Consider the following 21,295-nt stretch of genomic DNA (forward strand, 5'->3'; position numbering starts at 1 on the left):
TGAATGTATAAAATAAGGATTACTGCCAAGGAAAGGTGCTGAATTTGATTGACAGGTTGAAACCAACCAATTTGTACTTACAGTATTTTTCTTTATTTATATACATTTTGATTCATAATCATGGTAAACTTTACTAAGTACATAACAAAGAATATTGCACATTTTGGTTCCTTTGTGTATAAACTTATTAAAAAATATAACGAATCTAGGAGAAAATATAATTATTCTACTTTTCTTTCAAAAACACACATAAATAGCTATATGTGTATGCAACTATATACAAACAGATTAGAAAAGCACAAAACCATATACAACGTTTCATACACATTATAAATCTATCAACAACAAATCACAGAATATCAATTAATAACATGCTTAGAACCACAACATTTATTTACTTTTTCAGTTGAGCCATTCAGTATAGGACAGATAGAATACTTCTTATTTGAGCACCTTTTGATTTAAACGATGTTAGAAAAATAATCCTTTATTTAAGTACAACAGATTAAGTTGTAACCCTCTTGAGGTGTTAGTACAGTAATTAATTATTTTCATTCTTTGTAAAAGTTTTCAATTATATCTGCATATTTCTCGTACACAACATTCCTCTTCAACTTCAACGTTGGCCCTGTAACAGAAAAATAATTTATAATTTTAAACAAACTTGCCTTGTTGCATTATATGTTATGTTTGTTTTATAAATTGAAAATCAATATTTCCTCAATTAGATGTAGCAACCGTACATGGATAAACATCAATTAAAAAGCATTACTATAATTGAAACATAAATATAAAGTTAAGATATTAAGCCTTGTCATATAACTCCTTATTGGCTGGACATTTTGTATTGTTCTGTAAGTCTCGCTACAATACGTGTCATACAGGCTTCACTGAGGTTGCATGCAAGGTTTCAAATCTATACCTAATCTCACACTTGAGATAGACAGAAAGACAGTCATAAAAAAAGCTGATACGAAAACGACATATAAAAATCATTCTTGTAAAGTTGAAATTTCGTGTAAAATTTAAAATCAACGAATGAAATATTTCTCAAGATATCTTGCCACATTATACACTCTGATTTTTTTCTTTGAATTGGGCTTCATATACAATGTTTGAATATTAAACTTCTACACACCAAGTCACCATAACATGATGTTTTATGTTTTAGGATAGTCAGTCTATTTGTGTTAATATGTCACACACTTGACTCTCTTATGGTGTATTGAGTTTGTTTACAAACTTATTTATTCTGCTTTTTTCTCATTGCCATCATGGTTACCCGTAAGACCAATGTAAACTTATTCTTTATCTCAGCCAAATCCCATAGTATGTACCTTCATCAGATCAAATTGTTCAAAATATTCATTTTCAAGATAATGTGCAGAAATAAAAACACACAGAAATTAAATTTTTCCAGCCCCACAAGTAATAGGCTTAGCTGAAGCTCAGCCAATTACAAAAATAGAAATTAAGTAGAACCCTTCATATCCGTCTTCGGCATAACCGACTCCTCGGGATATCCGACTGTATGCTTGTCTCCGATGTGAGTCGATAATGTTAAACAGGTTCAGATTTTTTGGGATTTTTGCCGTTATTATACAGTACAAAATATACTCTAATTTTTAGCTAAAAATCATTTCACTAAAACTGTATACACCGTTATATATTCGTATTACTGTACAAGTGTTTTGTATCAAATATATTAGACATTTTGCTTAGGAAAGAGCTTTTTTGTTCCTTGGGTTCTCTAACTTTTTGCAATTTTGACCATGGCCCAGATCCATCAACATCATTTATATGAGGGGTTCTATTGTCCATACTAATATAAATATTGCTATTATCCTTTGTTTTTACAGAGAAATTGATAGTTTTACTATGTTTAAATAAAATAATGTATTTATTTGTATTTCTTATTTACATATTTGAAGAAAAATGCCAAAAATGGAATGACTATACTTTAAACTTGTATTAATTTTGGAAAAAATGACAAATCTGAGATAGCCATTAGCTTGCAAATGTTATGTAGTTCCTAAAAATACAAAATCTGTCACATAATATAAAATAATACGATAGTTACCAATAGAAATGTGATAAAGTGCATCAAACTGACAAAAGTTATCTTATTAGCAAACAATCAAAAATTCTCACCTAATTCTCCTGTCGGAACAGAGAAATCCGCTGGAAGGATAGCGAATTTCTGTATTCTCTGAGCATTAGATACAGCCTGTGTATTCGCACGGTCAATTCCAGCTTGAATTGCATCTAAGATCTAAGAGAAAAACAAAATAGTTATAGCATTATTCATTATTATAGCAAAAATATTTTTAAAGTTTCAAATCATCTTTACAAAAAAAACATTAGGTTTTAACACCTTCACTACTAGATGCATACTGAGTAAAACCAATTACTCTCACTGTAATCGTGCACCGAAAAATCATCTGCTGCAGTCAACATGTTAAAGGTTATGGGAGTAACATTTATTTCAGTTTTAAAGAAACTTTTACAATGGTGACTTTCTAAATTAAGTTCAAATTTAATCAAACTTCATATTTACTATTCATAAAAAGTTCACTAAATATGTTTTTAATTAACATTTCAATTTCTTAGTTAGGATTTCATATTAATAATAAACCATACTTTTTTTGTTCATAAAACCATTTAAAACAAAAATAAATCCAAGAAAAACAAAAAAATCTGTGATTATATATATATATTTTTACCAGATTTTCTTAAAACAAGAATTTAAAATGTGTGAGAACAGGAGTTTATTAGAATGAGAATACAGAATTGAAATTAGTGGTAATGAATTACTTCTTTCTTTGGTCCTTGTAAAACATCAGTCACTGTGTTGACCTCGCAGCCTAGACTCTTGCACCAGGTCTTCACTTCCGGGGTCAACTCGTCCTTGGGTGCTCCACTCTCCAGATCCATTTCAGTCTGAAACAAATATTACGAACTTTAATACATCAATCATAAAAGTACAGCTAATAATAATTATTATTTTTATCACTTTGGTATCATCTCACTTGTGGAGTTCTCAAATTAAGGCTTCCCGTCTTGGAATTGGATACATGGGTATGAATATGATATCAGAACACACCACAACAACAGGTTGAGGGGAGGGGGTGATTCAGATAAATCTGAATAGCCTGCATGTTGGATTGCTTTAATATTCAAGAGATTACAATTTACACTAATTGTTCATTAAAGAGTAGATCACACGACAGGCAATACAAATATAAATGGCTCATTAAGGACAAGACAACAAAAATTGCTAATAATGCAGTGTACACTAGTGGCTCTTCTGTGGACTACATTATTATTCAAATTTCAGTTGGTAAAATAAAAAAAGTAGTTAATAATCTGTTACTTGAAATGTACTCACACTTTAGGAAACCTTTCTATCTATAATATGTGTTTATATAATTACAATGAATAATGTATCTGCCATGCAAGAATGTAGCCAGGATGAAATGTTGGGGGGTCAAGACAAATGATATTTTCCTGTAGTGGACAGAAAGTAAGGCAAGTTCAATCAACTGCTCATTTCCTGTTTTTTCTATAAAAAATTATTTACCCGTTTCAATGTTGAGAATGATCTTTCAGCAATGTCATTAATACTGAATTATTTAAATTATAATAATCATTTGCTAAAAAAGTAATTGCACAAAATTTTAAATTTGAGGGGTCCCTTGGGTTCCTTTGCTGGTTATGTCCTTCCTGCCAAGCTCTGATGATATCTGACAATAAAACTGAATTAAGTTACTATATGGATGAATACTATATAAAACAATCAAGATACCTTCTTTCCAATGTCCTGGTCTTCAACTCATCACTGGATGCAGCAGTTACAAAAATAATTGTCAGTAATAAAACAACCATACATTTATTTAAAATTACTCATTTCTTTTATCATATTAAGGTAATAAAGCACGACTGTATGTAAGCCAGTGAATAAAAACTTTGGGTGATTACACAACAATGCACAAGTTTTATTACATTATCGTAACTCAACAAATTAACTATCATTACAGGTAAAAAGTTAATTAATCAACAATAGAGTTCTATCAGTATGTTTTTATGGTTTGAGAATAATTAAAAAGTTTTTCTTTACTATGTAGATTTTCAAATATTGGTCCTACAGGTTTAATTATGGGAAACTGATATGGAAAAAACAAATCAAATGGGAAATTGAATTTTAGATTTTTAAATCTTTTGTGTTACAAAATTCAGAGATTTTGGATTTACAAGATATATGTATAAAAGTAAACATACATTTTATAAGTTTTGCTGATTTGGAGATTTTTATTGTCAATATTTTTTAGAATTATATTGGTACGTACACTTCTGAAGTACAACAAAATTTCCAGCTGTATTCATTATTTACTTTTTCAATGGCAGCTGCTAAGGTTGTGTTTTATAAACTCAGCAATTTTCGTTAGTTAAAATAAATTGATCAAAGAATTTGTATCAAATTTTGTGTGAAAAATTAAATAAAGGTAAATCAGTGTGGGAAACATTAACAAAGTCCTATTGTGAGTCTGTTACGAGTATAACAGGGGGTTTAAAATGTTTTAAAGATGGTTGTGAAGCCATTGAAGATGAAGAACGTTCCGAACACCCCAGCACATCATCAACCAACGAAATCGTGAAAAAAGGAAGAAATGGTTATGTAAGATTACTATATTACAATCAGAGAAGTTGCTGATAATGTTGCTACATCAATTGCTTCACACCATGAAATTGTTTTTTTGAATGTTTTAGGTATGAAACGTGTGACAGCAAAATTTATTCTAAAATTGTATTTTGAATAAATACAGTGGCGAATAAAAGTTGCTCAGGAGTCATTAAATGAAGTCAACAATGATACAGAATCATTGAAACATATTATAACAGGTGACAAAACATAGGTTTATGGATATAATGTCGAAACTAAGGCTTAATCATCCCACTGGAGAAATTCAAGACATGTATATCAAGACAAAAAAAGGCTCAACAAGTGCAATCGAATGTGAAGGTTAGGCTCAATGTGTTCTTAAATTTTAATGACATAATTCATCATGAATTCTTGCCACAAGGTCAATAAGGAGTACTACCTGCCAGTTCAACGCCATTTTCGTGAAGAAATTAGAAAAAACCTCCGGATTTGTGCCAAACTCACACTTCATTGCTTGTTCGTGAAATTTTGGCCAAAATCATTACTGTGATGATGCCCTAGACTCCATATTCTCAAGACATGGCTCTATGTGATTTTTTTATTTCCAAAAATATAGAGAACCTTAAAGGGCCATCCTTTTACAAGCACAGATGACATTAAACGTGTATCACTGAAAGAGCTAATGGCTATCCCAGATATCGAGTTGTAGAAGTGTTTCGAGGATTGGAAGAAAGACTGGCACAAGTGCATTTATAATCGGGACTATTTTTAAGGTGACAACATTAATATAGACAAATAAATATTTTTTCAAAATATTAAAATTCTAGTTACTTTTTGGATATATCTCGTAAATCCAAAAACTAATTACAAATATTTTCCTGCCCCTAGGACGATTCACTTCTGGAAGGCACTTCCAGTTGAATCACTTCAACAACCACGACTTTTACTTTATTCATTATTTTGTAATTAAATACTTAGAAAATATTGATACCAGAATCAGGTGAAAAAAGGTACAATGTCGAGAATAAACTTCATCGATACCACTAATTATAGGGGTATTGAGGTACTTACTATTGGAAATATGAGCAAGTAAAGATTGAATTAAAATGATCACAACACATCAAGTTTACTTAAATTGTCACAATCTTACCTTCAATGTGAGCAGGATGGAGAGAAACTTGCGTCTGTCACCAATGAGTTGTGCGTTGCTGATACAAGGCAGCTCTTGTTTCACTACGTGTTCTATTATAACAGGGGGAATGTTCTCTCCTCCCGCAGTGATCAGCAGCTCCTGTCAGTCAACAAAGGATTCATGTATACAAGCTTAACAAGACAGTAATTAATTACTTGGTTAGTAAAGGTATCACAACAGCCATTAATGCTGTACTTTATTAGGATTAAAATATTGTTTAGTAATGGATAAACTAGTCACAATTAATTAGAATGAATGTTTGTACAACTCAACAAGTTAACAACCAATGCTACAAATATCTGCTAACTCAGATATAGTTACAAAACTATATTATAGTTAATCCCGATAACGTTATAAAAATATTATTATAAGTAGTAGTAGCAATATTAAACATGTTTATGATATTTTTAATCCTATATAGAGGGGAAACAACATTTTTATATTCGAAGTTCATGTTTTAAGTGATATAACTTTTTAAGCAAATAAATTAAAGATTTATTTTAATAACTCTTTAGATTCCTTAAAAACATAAATAATTACAAAATATTTTTTCAATTTTTGTCTGTAAATTATAATTTGAATCTTAATTCCAAATATTTATAAATCTGCATGAACACCAGTGTCTTTTTGCTTTAAATTTTTAACACTTATATTATGGCTATTAAAAAATATACCGTAATTGTAATTAATTACATTATATCAGGATTATCATAGTCACCTTGATCCTGCCTGTGATACGTAAGTACCCCTTACTGTCCAATGTTCCGACATCTCCGGAATGCAGCCAACCTTCAGAGTCCATAGCCTTCTCTGTCTTTCCAGGTTCCTTCAGGTATCCCATGAAGACATGCCTTCCTCTCATGCAAATCTGGAAGTCCAAAATCATTGTTATTGACAAATCACATCTCGTTTTATAACATTGAACTAACAATGCTAGTTTTATAGTGGAACAAACATATTTTAGAGTGCTTGTACTAAAGTGACCACATCCAGCATGTAATTTAGTTTATAATTTTAATTTATAGCCACATATTTGGTGAATCACTGTGGTAAAGATCAGATGTATAGTTTTAAAAATTCAATAAGTTTAGTTTACAGTGTGGCACGTCACACTTGGTGCACTTTGTGAGTCGTCTTAATAACGGCCTTATAACTTTGTAAAGATAAACATCTTTAAATATGACACCATATTATTTTTATTTTCTTAAGTATTAGGTGAAATGTAAGGTGATCAATGCATATAATTGAATTGTCTTTATTGAAATACTTTATTGAACTGTTTAGACGTTTTCTCTTTTGTTTGTGCAGGATAACTACTGACTATCGACTTTAGGTTAAACAAACTACAAATAAGTACAGTGCTATTCTGGTGTGTGTGTGTGTGTGTGTGTGTGTGTGTGTGTGTGTGTGTGTGTGTGTGTGTGTGTGTGTGTGTGTGTGCGTGCGTGCGTGTGTGTGTGTGTGTGTGGATGTTATTATATGTTATATTTTACTGTGTGCACTTATTGAAAACCAAACACAAAATATTTACTAAAAGTTTTTTATACCAATAGTATTTTTAAACAAATTCTATAATGTAGGTTAAACTTTATTTTCTTTTACACATTTTACAAAATAAAAGGTTTTTCACATTCTAACCCTTACTGACCTATCACTAACTACAACTCAATCTTTTACTGATATTTTTCATGTTATAATACAAAATGAGACTTATATTATGATGCCATATTTTCGGACAAACATGATTTGCAATCCAACATTTGAATATGTGTCTTTTGTACTTGCAATTCAACTAGCAGTTAACCGTAGCTTTACTCGCAATTTATAACTGAATAACATATACATCATAGGTATATCCTTTTTAAATGGCTTAGAAACTCCTGATCAACTTCATAATTATTGTCCTGAAGTCAGAGAGTGAAATAAGTTAAATTTCATACCAATGAAATACACTAATCTTCATGACATTTGAATGAATAGCTCCATCAATTTCAGAAGCACTTTAAAACTTTTAAACCTTCAAGGGCAAAATACAGATAATACAAAAAATGATGGTGTTTGTAGTTTTAAAAAGCTTTTAAAAATAAAAATACATTAATCAAATCCTATTACCTCTCCTTGCCCATCCTTGTCCACATTGTCTAACTTGGTCTCAGCTCCGTCAATGGCTCTTCCTATGCTGTCTATCTGGAAGTCGTCCGGTTTAGACATTGTATGAGCCCCTGTACTCTCTGACATGCCAAAGGCCTGAAAACCACAACCAATGCAATTATTAATAACTACTTGCTAATTAACTAGTTTGTCTATTTTAGTATATTCTAGATGTAAACAAATACTAACGTCAGTAACGGGAATATCAAGGCTCATGAAGTATTTCTTTATGTCTGTAGAGATTGGAGCAGCTGCGGACAAAAATATTTTACACCTGTCTAGCCCCAGAGCAGCTTTAACCCTGCTGAAGACCAACCATCGGTAAAACCTATAGCGGTAAGATTCACTAGTGTTCCTGCAACAAGAAATGAAATAGGTCACATACATTACAAAAACTCATTGTAGTATAAATAAAGCTAATCTCTTACAAGTTTCAACATTAAAAATGTTTTAACTCTATTTGTGCATTTGGAGAACGGATGACAGGAGTGGCAATGAATTGCCCATGAGCTGTGCTATTTACTGTATTTTATAAAGTTACTTATTTCAATGCAACATAGAGTTTCAAATATAATAAAATAAGGCATATATATTGGTTTAACAGGCTCTATGTTTGGACCTTGTACTATTAAGTTGCTAGAATAATTAGGTTAGTTTAATTTTATTATGTATCCAATTCTTATCGTAAGTTTCATGGAACAAAGGAATTTTAACTTATGAAGAAATACATATATAAATGTTACGTAATTTTAACAATTTTACCCATTCATGACGTTTATGTGATGATTCAGACAACAAGCCTTGCCCCAACTTGCTATCATTTTCTTCAGTCCGGTGGTCTGTGCCCCGATGCTCATCATTCTTTCGTTTATCTTCTCCCAGACTCGAGGCACACCAAGGAACACTGTGGGTCGCACCTCTCCTAGGGTCTTTACCAAGCTGCCCTGCACAATGCAACAGAAAATGTGACACTTGGAGAGATGATTGGTGATAAATTTTCATTAAATCTTAAACAATTAAAAAATTAAACACTACTTCTTACTAAGTTACACATATTGAAATTTCCAAGTAGACCAAATAAAAATAGTCCTTCATTTCACAATTAGCTGGATTTTGTTATGGGAATACCTGAAAGATCAAGCAGATAATTTTGTTTACTGTAATATAGACGGCACTTCATGGTTTAGTGATAGTGGCAGTACTTTCATAGTACATACATAATATATTTGGTGAATGGTAAATATAATCCACAATTTATACTAATCAAAAATTCTGAGACTATAATGAAATTCAATACTAGTAATGTATTTGCTCTTGGAGTATGATCACTACTCCAGGAGGGTTCACTTTTGGCTGGTTTATACCTTCAAGTTGAACATACACTGGGCGCATCAAAAACTGATGTATCACTTAGATCTGGGCAACCCTATGCCTGATGTCCTGGAGCGGCACATCACTATCCACAAAAGTTGAGATATTGGGGTGGAAGGGTAGATCAATAGGTCTAGTCTGCTGTGGAACATGGCTGTTGGAGTTGGAGGAGCTCTCTAAATTTTGAAGGCAATTGCTAGTCTAGAGCATGTCACTCCTGCCCGCTTTGACTGGAGAGGCTGGTTCAGAGCTGGCCTTTCCCTCTTCCAAGGATACATCACTTAGAAATTCCTCCTCATGAATATCCTTTCACTCTAGAAGCAGCCAAAGGTCCTTTTAAGACTAATTGTGATTAGGAATATCTCAGCTTCTTGTTTTGTGATCAAAAATTATCACGCTGTTTCTCAGATCCAAGCAATATACAATTTTAACTGTTTGTAAATACATTAAAAGAAAGCTATAGATACATTTTTGACTGTATAACTTTGTTTTGAAGGTATAGTGCAGCAAATAGAAAACACAACTTAAATATTGTAAATTTTCTTCTCTACTCCAAACCCAATATACTTTAAAGACATTCAAACACTTCAAGTTGAAAACAGAGCTTATGTGAACTAATTACTAATTTAAGTATAATTAATAATCTATAATTCGTCTCCTTGATTAGTAAGAATGTTTCTCTTAACCAGCTTTTACTCATTCACAAATATATGTCCCAAGAGTTGACATAGTGTTTATAGTGTTAAATATTTGTACTAACTCATACAATATTAATGTTTTGTAATTGTAGTAGTTGATACTTTTTTTTTGTCAATTCTTCCACTTTTATATTATTTGATAAATATTTGTAAAACAAATTGTATTAGAATGATTTCAACAAAAACCAAATTTTTCTCATGAAATATGGAAACATAAGTAGTAAAAAAATCAAAGGTTTTTTTTATGAAATTACTAAGACATTAAAACCATAAACAAACACAGACGCTGACAGTATACTTTGTAAAACCGAAAATCATGAGCATGGTATGCATGCAAGGATCTAAGCAGCATACTAGTTCCCTAAATGTTTCCAGAACAACAAATCAACATTTTAGAAGTTAAATTTGAGTTAAACCATTAGACAATTATCGTACATTAAAGAGAAAGTTCTCTAGAAGAACAAGATGGGTTAAAAAAAGTATATGGAGGAGACATTTGTAAAAGCTTAAAAGGTAAACTTATATTTAACATTGAAGAGATTAATAATTGCTTTGTATAAAAAGTTTCCTAAAATTTCACAGTTAATCATGATGTTTAATTAAAAAATTCTATATTCTTAAGGTAGATTAGGTTTAGTGAAGTCAACTGAAACCTAATTTGACTACAAAGGGCTAACTGACTAATTTGGCCCAATTTGGCAAACAATTTTCAGCATTATGTACATGGGTTGAAAAAAACTACAATATTATGAACATCTGCCATAGTTGTGTTGTTACTTGTAAAGGGTGATTTTTTTATTGGTGTGGTTTTTAAGTTGGCACCACTATTAAACACAACAATTAAATTTGAATAAAACAGCTGATCTTTGTTTATTATCTTATGTCATTTCGATATTTGTATTGTCTAGTGCGTATTATTGTATAGTAACCATGAACAGACTTACAAAAGAAGAGCGTTTGCGAATAGTGCAAATTTATTTTGAAAACCGCAGTTCAGTTCGGGCAACTTACCGAGCTCTTCGTCCGATTTACGGACCTCATAATCGTCCATCAGAGTCAGGTATTCGAGCTTTGGTTAATCGTTTTCGTAATACCCACACTCTTGTTGACAAGCATCGGCAGAGACGCCGCACAGTAAGGACTGAAGAGGCTGTTGATGCTGTTGCTCATAGTGTTGAAGAGGATCCAAGTGTGTCGATTCGTCATCGTGCGCAGCAATTAGCGATCTGCTACTCAACTCTATGGAATATTTTACGGAAGGATCTACGCCTATATCCATACAAGATTCAGTTGGTGCAAGAACTGAAACGATTAGACTATCGCAAGCGTCTTGATTTCGTTGAATGGGCTCAACATAAGATAACACGTGACCCAGCTTTCGCAGGCAAGATTTTTTCAGTGATGAGGCTCATTTCTGGTTATGCGGCTTTGTCAACAAACAGAATTGTCGGATTTGGAGTGATGAAAACCCAAAAGAATTTGTTGGTATGCCCCTTCCTTCATCCACAAAAACTTACCGTTTGGTGCGCCATTTGGGCAGGTGTTGTTATTGGCCCTTATTTTTTTAAAGACAATGCTGGCCAGACTGTTACGGTAAATGTTCAACGCTATCGGGCAATGTTACAGGACTTTTTCTTTCCTCAGCTAAACGAACTTGAAGTGGATTTAGAAAATGTCTGGTTCCAACAAGACGGCGCGACGTGCCACACGGCAAACGAGACAATTGGCCTCTTGGCAGAAACATTTGGTGAACGTATCATCTCATTTAGAGGTAGTGTCAACTGGCCCCCACGGTCGTGTGATATCACGCCAACAGACTACTTTCTGTGGGGATATGTTAAGTCTCAAGTATACGCTGACAAGCCACAAACTTTAAATGACTTGGAAGCTAACATTCGTCGAGTTATTGGCGGAATTCAACCACAGCTGCTGGAAAGAGTATTCGAAAATTGGATTTCTCGATTGGGCTTTCTACGCGAACGAAATGGAGCCCATATGCCAGAAATCATTTTTAAACGTTAATGTCATGACACTGTAGTTCAAATAAATGCATTTTTATGTCAATGCAGGTTGTTTTTCATTTTTTTATTTAGTTTTAAAAACCGCACCAATAAAAAAAATCACCTTTTAAAAGACAAGATTCTTAAACTTGTGACTTGTGTTTTAGAGTTTGATATGCAAGCAATTTACTGGTTACAAAACGTTGTGTTAGGTTTTTTTTTCAACACAATGATAGCAAATTTCTATGATAGTGTTACAATTAAGAATAATAAATTAGTGAAGATTTTGATTGAATTCATCTCATGAAGGAGCTTTTTCAAAAAACATTTCTATCAAGTAGTATTACAACACTGAACAGACTTGATATCTAATGAATAATATGAATCCTACACCAAAATTGAATAATAGTCTATTATACAAAACCATTCTCACCTTAAGAGCATCACTGTCCGCAAAGATTGTTTTTGCAGCAATAAATATAGGGATGTATATATCAGCCAACTGTAAAAAAAAAAAACAGAAAATGTCAGTCATAGAAAGTTTAATTTTATATTACATGGTCAGCATGATGCCAGGTGTTGTTTATCAACATCAGTGTTGGTCATCACAGTTATATGTAAATAAATATCTCACTATCTATATGATATCTCAATATAATAATGATAATGGCTGGAATATGACCATGAGAGAATTGTACAAACATTTTCAAAAACTGTAAAATACTGACATTAACATAATTTACATTGTGAAAACTATACGATACTGTTCTGCAGGGCCAAACTTAGTTCTGGCAGGCCCCGGAAAAGATATTCGGCCGGGCCCTGTCAAGTCCTGCCACCATGCCCCCGTCACAACCCCCTCCCCCATAATAAATGTATAAATAAATGGATAAATGTATCCCATTAACAACTTCTTATTATTTTGTTAGTGATAATTAATATAAAAATTCACTGCTTAGTATTCGAACGTGATAGTAACAATTTAGAAGTAATAATCACAGTTTCTACGAAATTGTAATGAACCATATTACAAATTAAGCCTATAATAGCGTTACAGTTATTAGATTGAGCTATCTCATCCGTTGAAACGGTCCCTTCAAATAGAGGTGTGACGGGGTCTGGCACAGGCACAGGCCCTCAGTTAAAAATTGTCCAAAAAACCAGTCGGAGTATGGCTCTGCGGTTTTGTATGACTATGGACCCTCCAAAACAAGACATCTACACAGCCACACTAGACAAGCAAGCATTCTACCAATACACAGAACAGCATTATTGGAAGAAAACCCTTCATATACTGGAATGAAATTATTAAAAAAAAAACTACCAAAACATCTAAAAAGCAATCTAATAGCTTTAAAGAGGACACAAGGAGTTGGCTATATGACCACACATTCTATATGCTGGATGAGTTCTTCTCATGGAATAACGAGCCTTAACTAGAAATCACATCCATAAAATCTTTTACAACTGTATGACTCTGTAATAAATCTCAAAGATATTGTCTAGTGTCTATTAATCCTCATTTTATGTTCAACACCGACACTATCAGTTATTCTGAGAATTTGTATTGCCCAACTGCAACAGTGGTGGCCGTCAAAGCGTAAAAATCATTGTATACATACAGCTGATCACATTAATTTCTTGAATTAGTAATGGCTTAAATGCAGAAAATTAATATTTTAAATTTTTTTCTCTAATTATATTTTTTATGGATATTTTGAGTATAGGCTAAGTATGGATATATTAAGTTACGCTTTAGATCTTATTTATTAATGTATATGACAGTGTCTGATAGCCTACCTGGGCAGCTATATGACTCAGCGGCAAATAAGAGACTATACTGTCAGAAGCCTCTTCCAGTTGCAAGTATTTGCTGACAGCGTAGCTATCCCACGTCAGGTTGTCATGGCTGAGCATTACTGCCTTAGACAATCCTTCGGTGCCAGACTGAAAAAAAAACAAATTATTAGAACTGTTGTAGAACTACTTTTTGTTCCCAACTCACACGTGACAGATGTAGCCTAATGAGTAAACAGTCTAGAAATAGATGTGGGGATCAATAAAAGGAAGTGGTCAATCTGTAAGGGTTTCAGGGATCCTTTCTAAAGGAAAGTTAAAAATGTAATTGTGTAATATGAATTGTTTCTGAATTAATCAGAGTATACATTTTTAATTATTATCTTGTAACAATTTCATATGGATAGTCAGTACAGGATACATCTCAATTTAATCCTTTGTTGTTGTCACAAAGGGGTTGTAATTTATTTATGTTAAATTACTCATAAAAATGATGTAATGTTCTGTCTTAATGAGTACAATTGATCAGATATACTGAAGACTTAAGGAGCAAGAGAACTTAGGCATAAAAGAGCTTTAGGATAATAGAATAATAGAGCACAGGTTAACAAAAGAACCTTATGCAAAGACCCTAGGATTATTTCACATTTACATAGATAGTAATATTCTTAACTAAATCATAAAATAACAACCTTTTAAACTACTCTACAGCTATTAAAGTGCACTGTACAATACACATCTTAGAATTTGAAGTTTACAATATAGACACTTTTCAAGCAATAAACTGCTTAATGCAATTTTGTTTCCTTTTCAAACATAGAAAGAGGTGCTATACCCTTAGCCTTTCTTTTTAGTTAATCAATATAAATTACTTTTTATCTACATAATTTTAAGTTAAAACAACAACCATAGTGGTATCTTTATGAGGAAATAGAAAATAACATATTGTTATTGCTTACAAATGTATTAAAATGCTTCATTTAGTATTTCTGAGAATAAATCAACTCCAAACAATTCTAGACATAATATTATTGCTAAAACTTACTGTGAATACCAGGGTACAGCATTCATTGATCGCTATCTTTTTCAGAGCTGCGTTTAGTTGTGTATCATCTTGGTTCTTTCCAAGTTCCATCAACTCTGTCCACTGAAACAAATAATTTATAATTTCCTCTGTTATATCATCCAGTATTGAAGATTTATTGTCACAATGGTCATAAGAAACAAAAGTTGCTCACTGCTAATTACGCACTTAACTTATAAGTACATGTGTGATGTGTTTTATATCCAGATTTTAACGTATGTGCATACCAGATTCCATTAGATACATGGGTTGGAAATATAAGAAAATTTATTACACTAATTATAAAATTGTGGTACTTCAATTTGAACTTGCCTCTAAACCTATTTTCAAGCATAAGTCACAGGCTTTACAGAATGAGAATATTCGTCTGCGATAGAGGAGTAAGACGGTTACCATTTTCAGGCAGCAGGCAACATGGAGGCTGTTCTTATTTTTGAAAGCAAGTTTTATCCACTACCGGCTTGCTAGACCTGACGTAGCTTCACCAGAGCCCCGTTAGCCGTCTCTTTGAGCCGTTGCCCGTCCCTCACGACGAGGACGAGGGGTTGGACTTAGAGGGACTAAGAGGAAGACCGAGAGGAAGATGGGAGGACCAAGTGTGGAAAGACATAGAGAGAAGGGGACTACAGAAAATACAGGTGGATGAAGAGGAGACCTGGAACGATAGACTAAAGTGGAGGAGGCTGTGTACGACGACCCGTGAGAACGATTATCATGTGGATTATCATGTGCAAAATGGTGGATTAAGCCTTTTAAAATATCTTTCATCCTTAAATTCTAAAGTTTTTTTATGGTATAGTAGTGTTATGTGACACCGAGAGACTCAACAATATTTGGATAAGTGTTAATTGATCTATCAAATATAAAATTTCAAATTTTTATTTTTATTATTGCTCTAGTTCAGAGTTTTTTAAAAGTACTTACATTTTGGTAGGCCAAAACCACATGGTTTAATGAGTGTTTGTAACACTATTGTAATCTGGACACTATTAACAAGGCTTTAATATTATTTGTATGTTTTTTTGAAATATTATCATAATACAAGTGAACACATACAAACTGAACACAAGTTTTATTTAATTTAATTTTGCTTAGATATTATTGTGACAGGAAGTGACAAAGTACAGCACATTAGTAGATCATTTGACCACAGAAACTAAAGGCCTAATCTGACAGGTTAATCAGTACACTTTCCTGCTCTGTGTACTGAGTGGTCTGAACCTGAACTTTAAACAGCTGATACTGATCTCAATCACCTGTCAACAGACTGAACTACTGATTGTCAACAACTTACTATACTGCAGAACAGCCTTCAATCTGTCAATTCACTAAGCTGTTTTAATATAAATATTGTTTAAAGAATTGTTTTCTTTCTATTTAAGAAAAAAAAAAAAAAAAAAAAAAAATTGAGGCAGCACAAGTATTAAGTATTAATAGTAATAATGAACCTACTTGTACATGTGCATTTGTTTAATTATTGAATTACCATCATTACTGATACACAGCATTATAAAAATTATTAGTATTGTTTTTATTTCTCTGTTGGCTTAGTTTGAATTTAATTTGATTTATAATAAGAATGACTAATTCCCCTGATAAAATGCCAAAAGGCTGGGTAAGAAAGGAAATAATAAGGAAGGGTGGAATGAGTAAAGCAGGGTGGATGTGTACATTATATCACCTAAAGGAACAATATTCCGCTCAAAAAGAGAGCTATCTCAATTTATAAAAGATAATAACTTAAATTTAAAAATTGATCACTTTAATTTTTCAAAAAATAAAGTTAACGAACCTGGGAAAGTTCAATTAAATGAATCTGTTGACACTAGCCTAATGGACAGCTCCATAGCAAGTTCTAGTCCTAGTATTTAATATAAGTATTAGCAGTCAACCTGAAAATACTCAGAATGAGACTATGTGCAACTCGGCAATCACCCAAACAGAAAATTGACTCACCATCATTGCATGCTGTTAATGAGATCCTGGGGAGAAAATGGCTCTCAGACAACATCATGTATAAATATTTAAATTTATTCAACACTCTGTTTTTTTCACTGGGTGATTCTTGTCTTATAATTGATCCTGTTATTGGGCAGGCCGTTAAAGTTCTTGAAGATTATAATCATTTTTTAGAACATCTTAATGTAAAGGATAAGACTGTCCTTATTGTGCCAATAAATGACTCAGAAATTTTGGATGGTATTGGCGGCTCCCACTGGAGTATTCTGCTGTATCATAAGACTACCAATGAGTACCATTACTATGACTCAATGTCCAATCATAACCTAGTTCATGCACAAACTGTTATGGTGAAACTGACAAGACATATGAATATGGAGTCAACAGATCCTAAGCTGTTATTAATAAATGGGCCACAGCAGATAAATAATTATGACTGTTCTATTTATTCCATATTTTTTGTTGAAAAGGTGGTATTAGACATCTTGAATGGAAAACCATTTGAAGTTACGTATATGGAAACAGATCAGCTAAAGGAATTTGATTTAGTAACGAAACGCTCACTAATGGCATATATTGTAACTAATATTAATAATGCTGTGTTCTCAAGGAGTGATTTTACATCTTTGGTAATGGAAAGCTTGATGCAGCTGAGGCCCATTAATACAATGGAAAAAGAAAAAGAACTATCCTCAAAAGTCGACTCAATGACTGGGAAAATCCATTCCTTAGAAAACAATGTCCAGCTTTTGAATGACACAATCCTTAATTTAAATAACGAACTTGAAAAAAAAAAGACAATAATTGGCGAATTTGAAACAAGTAAACAAGTAGGAAGTGGTGATGGCTTTATCCTCAACCCCTCAAATAAGAACCACATAAAAAAAGGTCAACTCAAGAGTTTCAATGCACCTGAAAGTCAACTACCCTCAATCTTATCTAAAAATTATTACGAAGTTCTAGGGACTCTGCAAAATGAAGAAAGCAATTTTACGGAAAAGAGAGGAGCAAACCAAGATAGTAATGTAACAATTGATAAAAATAGATGGACTTCTAGTAATACAAAGAAAAATATTGGTAAAAATGAATTTCTGTCCAGGTGTCAAATAAGAAGTGGCAAAGATCTAAATTTCAATAAATTAGCTATTGTGGATGTGAAACTGAAAGAGAAGCTAGATAAAATAAAGCAGTTAAATTAGAGTTCTATGCCGATAGCCAAGGTAGAGGTATTCCAGAAATTATTGATAAATGTAGCAACAAAAAAAATCAGCATTAACGGATTAGTGACTCCTGGTGCTGATATAACAAAAGTTTATGGCCAAATAAAAGAATCTCTTGATCGCCCCCTCATGTTATTAGCTGGGACAAACGATATGCTCAAGAAAACACCTCAGGTAATCTATGAAAAAATGGAAAGCAAACTAAAAAAATTTCAGCAAGACAAGATCAGTTTGTATTACCACAATTCCTCCTCGTTTTGACCTACAGCATGACAGCCCAATACATGACGAGATAGCAATGGCGAACAACTACATACGAGAAATTGTTTCCCGACTAGATAATGTCTATATTATTGATTTTGATTCTTTCAATAGACTGCATTTTCACACGCCATGGCTTGCACCTGAACTATAGGGGAAAAAAGAAACTGAGTTTTATGATTATAGATTTTCTAAATAAAATTGATATCTGCTAATATCAGGTTAACACCAATCACTAGTTTCCCTCTCTCTCCAATATCAGCAAGGTCCTCAATTATACCAACAATGGAAAATAAAGAACCAATTACAGTAATTGAGGCGAACATCATGGATGTCTTTGGAAAACATCAAGGAGACGAAACATGTCGCTTTCTCACATTGCATATCGGCAGACCTAAATAATGAAAGAAGTATGAGTGCTGGAATTGCAACGATTTTAAAGAAAAGTTTGGCAAACCCTCTATGAAAGATTGCATTACAAGTCATTTGGCGTACCAGAAAACTGCAGAAGGTGCTGAAATATTTAGTTTAATTACAAAAGATAAATACTACCAAAAACCCAAAATTAGCAATTATAACCTAGCTTTTGAAGATTTAACTCGAGAATTTAAAAAAAGGGGTCTAAAACAACTTATTTGTTCACCAATGGGTTGTACAAGAGATGGTATTGAACCTGAACACTTTGTTGCTGAACTGATTAAGTTTATTAAAGTCAGTAAAGCTTCTGTTTACATCGTCACAATGTAATGAGTACGCAAAAGGAAGCTTCGAAACGGACTATCCTATTCCGCCTTTGTGGAGAAGCTAAGATACACCATCTCTCTTCACACCGTGAACTGTGGGAGAAAGCTGATATGTCCCCAGCTGCAATACCGATATCTTCTGATGGTCTCGCTTCAACCATACTAACACATCCAGCAACTCCCAGTGAGATGACAGCACTTTGAGTTCTGCTGATGAGATGTCATCATCTGTGACCTCAGACGGGGAGACAATGGAGCCTGCTACCTTAGATGATAATACAGATGCTCACTTCACTCCGGCAGTATCTAGTGGTAACATTTGTAATAAATGTGCTGGTTGATGATATGGTCAGTTGTGTGTCATGTGCTTACAGGTTCACTAAATAGTACGCCTATAAATATAGATTTTTTTTGGAGTAAGACCCATAGAAATAAATTATGCTTAGGTTTAAGACGTAACCAAAACACAAGTAAAACAAAAAAAAAATACTAATACTAATCTGAATACTGTCTCTAACTGTAACGGGTCAAATTCCAGTGTTTTGTTTTTAAATATTCAAGGTCTAAAAAATAAAATTTCAATTTTGGATAGCTTTTTAACTGATAAAAATATTTTTGTGGTAGGTTTGTGTGAACACTGGCTCAAAGAGGAGGAAATTAAACTAGCTGCACCTGATGGTTATACCTGTGTCAGCGCTTCTCTGTCGGTCAAACCACATTCGCGGGGGTTCGTTGATTTTTTACCCGCAATGATGTCCAAAGCAGGACATGTGATGTAAATCAATTTGTTTCAGAAGTAAACTTTGAGGCAGCTGCAATTTTTATTGATAGTTTAAAACTTATAATAGTGTCACTTTATCACTCACCATCCGGAAACCCACATATCTTCCTTGAAAATCTTGACAAGTTGCTCTCTTTTCTTAGCTAGCTGCCCAAATTACACCTCTATCATAGGGGGGGGAACTTTAATTTTAATTTTGACGTCACCAAAACTAATAACATGTCAAAAAACAGTTTTGTAATGTCATGCGCCAGCATGATTTTTATTACATAAACAATAAAGCAACCAGAGGTGCTAATTGTCTGGACAATGTTCTAGTAAATTACCAAAGAGAATTTTAAAATAGATTGTGACATTTTTAAACTTTCCTTTCTCTGACCACAATGGTCTCATAATACATGCACCTTTTGGTTCAGTAAAGAGGAAAAAACAATTAGCGGAAAATAGTCCAGATTCTGTCAGTTATTACAAATTATTTGTTTCTAATAATGCCTGGGCACACTTGACAGACAAACTAAAACACGTATCAGTGGGATGGCATATTGAGTATGAATAAACCAAACTGCTCTCAGTGCTTTTCAAATTTTTTTTAAATTGCTAATAGACAATATCAACTATTTTGCCAAACTAAAAAAAGTAAACCAGAATAATTTATCAGTATTAAAACATAATTGGTATACTAATGATCTAGCTGACATAAAAAAAAGATTATTATTTTTGAATGGTATAGTAAAAAAAATTCTAAAATCGGCCTCAGAACCTGAAATAAAAGCTTTTTAGACCTGAAGAAACATTATAAACAATCAGTAAAAAATGCAAAATTAAACTCATAATACAAAATTAATAAATAATAGCAGCAACAAATGTAAAAACTGCCTGGAAAATAATAAAAGATAATGGAAAAAATGAGTTTTGTAAATAATTCTAACATTGGAATTTCACCTGATTCATTCAATAATTCCTACATCAATTCTGTAAATGAAATAAAAAATAAAATGGGCTGCTCTAGATATGGTTCAGAGGAGCTTATTAAAAATTTGCCAGTGAAATTCTCAAAATTTTGCATGGCGACCAATTACTCCTAATGAAGTAATTACATTAGCCAGCAGTCTTAAAAACTCAAATAGTTGTGACATTTATCTAATGTCCAATAACCTTTTAAAAAATATAATAAAATCCATTGCAAGTCCTTTGTCTTACTGTTTTAACTTATGTCTTGTGGAGGGAATTTTTCCTGACGAGTTGTGAAGTTAAGTCGGATATGTCCGGTTTTTAAGAAGGGGCCCAAGGACAAGCCGCAGAGTTATCGCCCAATTTCGATTATTCCCGTTTTATCCAAAATATTTGAAAATGTTGGTTTATGACCAGATAAATGCGT

General features: G+C 32.8%; 1 protein-coding gene across 1 annotated transcript in view; it reads right to left on the minus strand.

Annotated features, from left to right (window-relative positions):
• Positions 1 to 70: 70 nt before the first annotated feature.
• The window catches only part of LOC124373229 (very long-chain-fatty-acid--CoA ligase bubblegum-like), a 39,733-nt gene continuing 18,508 nt past the window's right edge, over positions 71 to 21,295 (minus strand). Inside the window, exons 7-17 of the mRNA XM_046831621.1 lie at positions 14,915 to 15,016; positions 13,873 to 14,019; positions 12,506 to 12,574; positions 8,766 to 8,947; positions 8,193 to 8,358; positions 7,965 to 8,099; positions 6,571 to 6,720; positions 5,811 to 5,951; positions 2,815 to 2,940; positions 2,152 to 2,272; positions 71 to 628 (exon numbers count right to left, since the gene is read on the minus strand). Of these exons, the coding sequence (XP_046687577.1) occupies positions 552 to 628; positions 2,152 to 2,272; positions 2,815 to 2,940; positions 5,811 to 5,951; positions 6,571 to 6,720; positions 7,965 to 8,099; positions 8,193 to 8,358; positions 8,766 to 8,947; positions 12,506 to 12,574; positions 13,873 to 14,019; positions 14,915 to 15,016 (1,416 nt within the window). The 3' untranslated portion in view covers positions 71 to 551. The remainder of the gene's footprint in view (positions 629 to 2,151; positions 2,273 to 2,814; positions 2,941 to 5,810; positions 5,952 to 6,570; positions 6,721 to 7,964; positions 8,100 to 8,192; positions 8,359 to 8,765; positions 8,948 to 12,505; positions 12,575 to 13,872; positions 14,020 to 14,914; positions 15,017 to 21,295) is intronic.

Source organism: Homalodisca vitripennis, unplaced genomic scaffold (assembly GCF_021130785.1).
Source record: "Homalodisca vitripennis isolate AUS2020 unplaced genomic scaffold, UT_GWSS_2.1 ScUCBcl_5073;HRSCAF=11620, whole genome shotgun sequence".
NCBI classification, from domain to species: Eukaryota; Metazoa; Arthropoda; class Insecta; order Hemiptera; family Cicadellidae; genus Homalodisca; species Homalodisca vitripennis.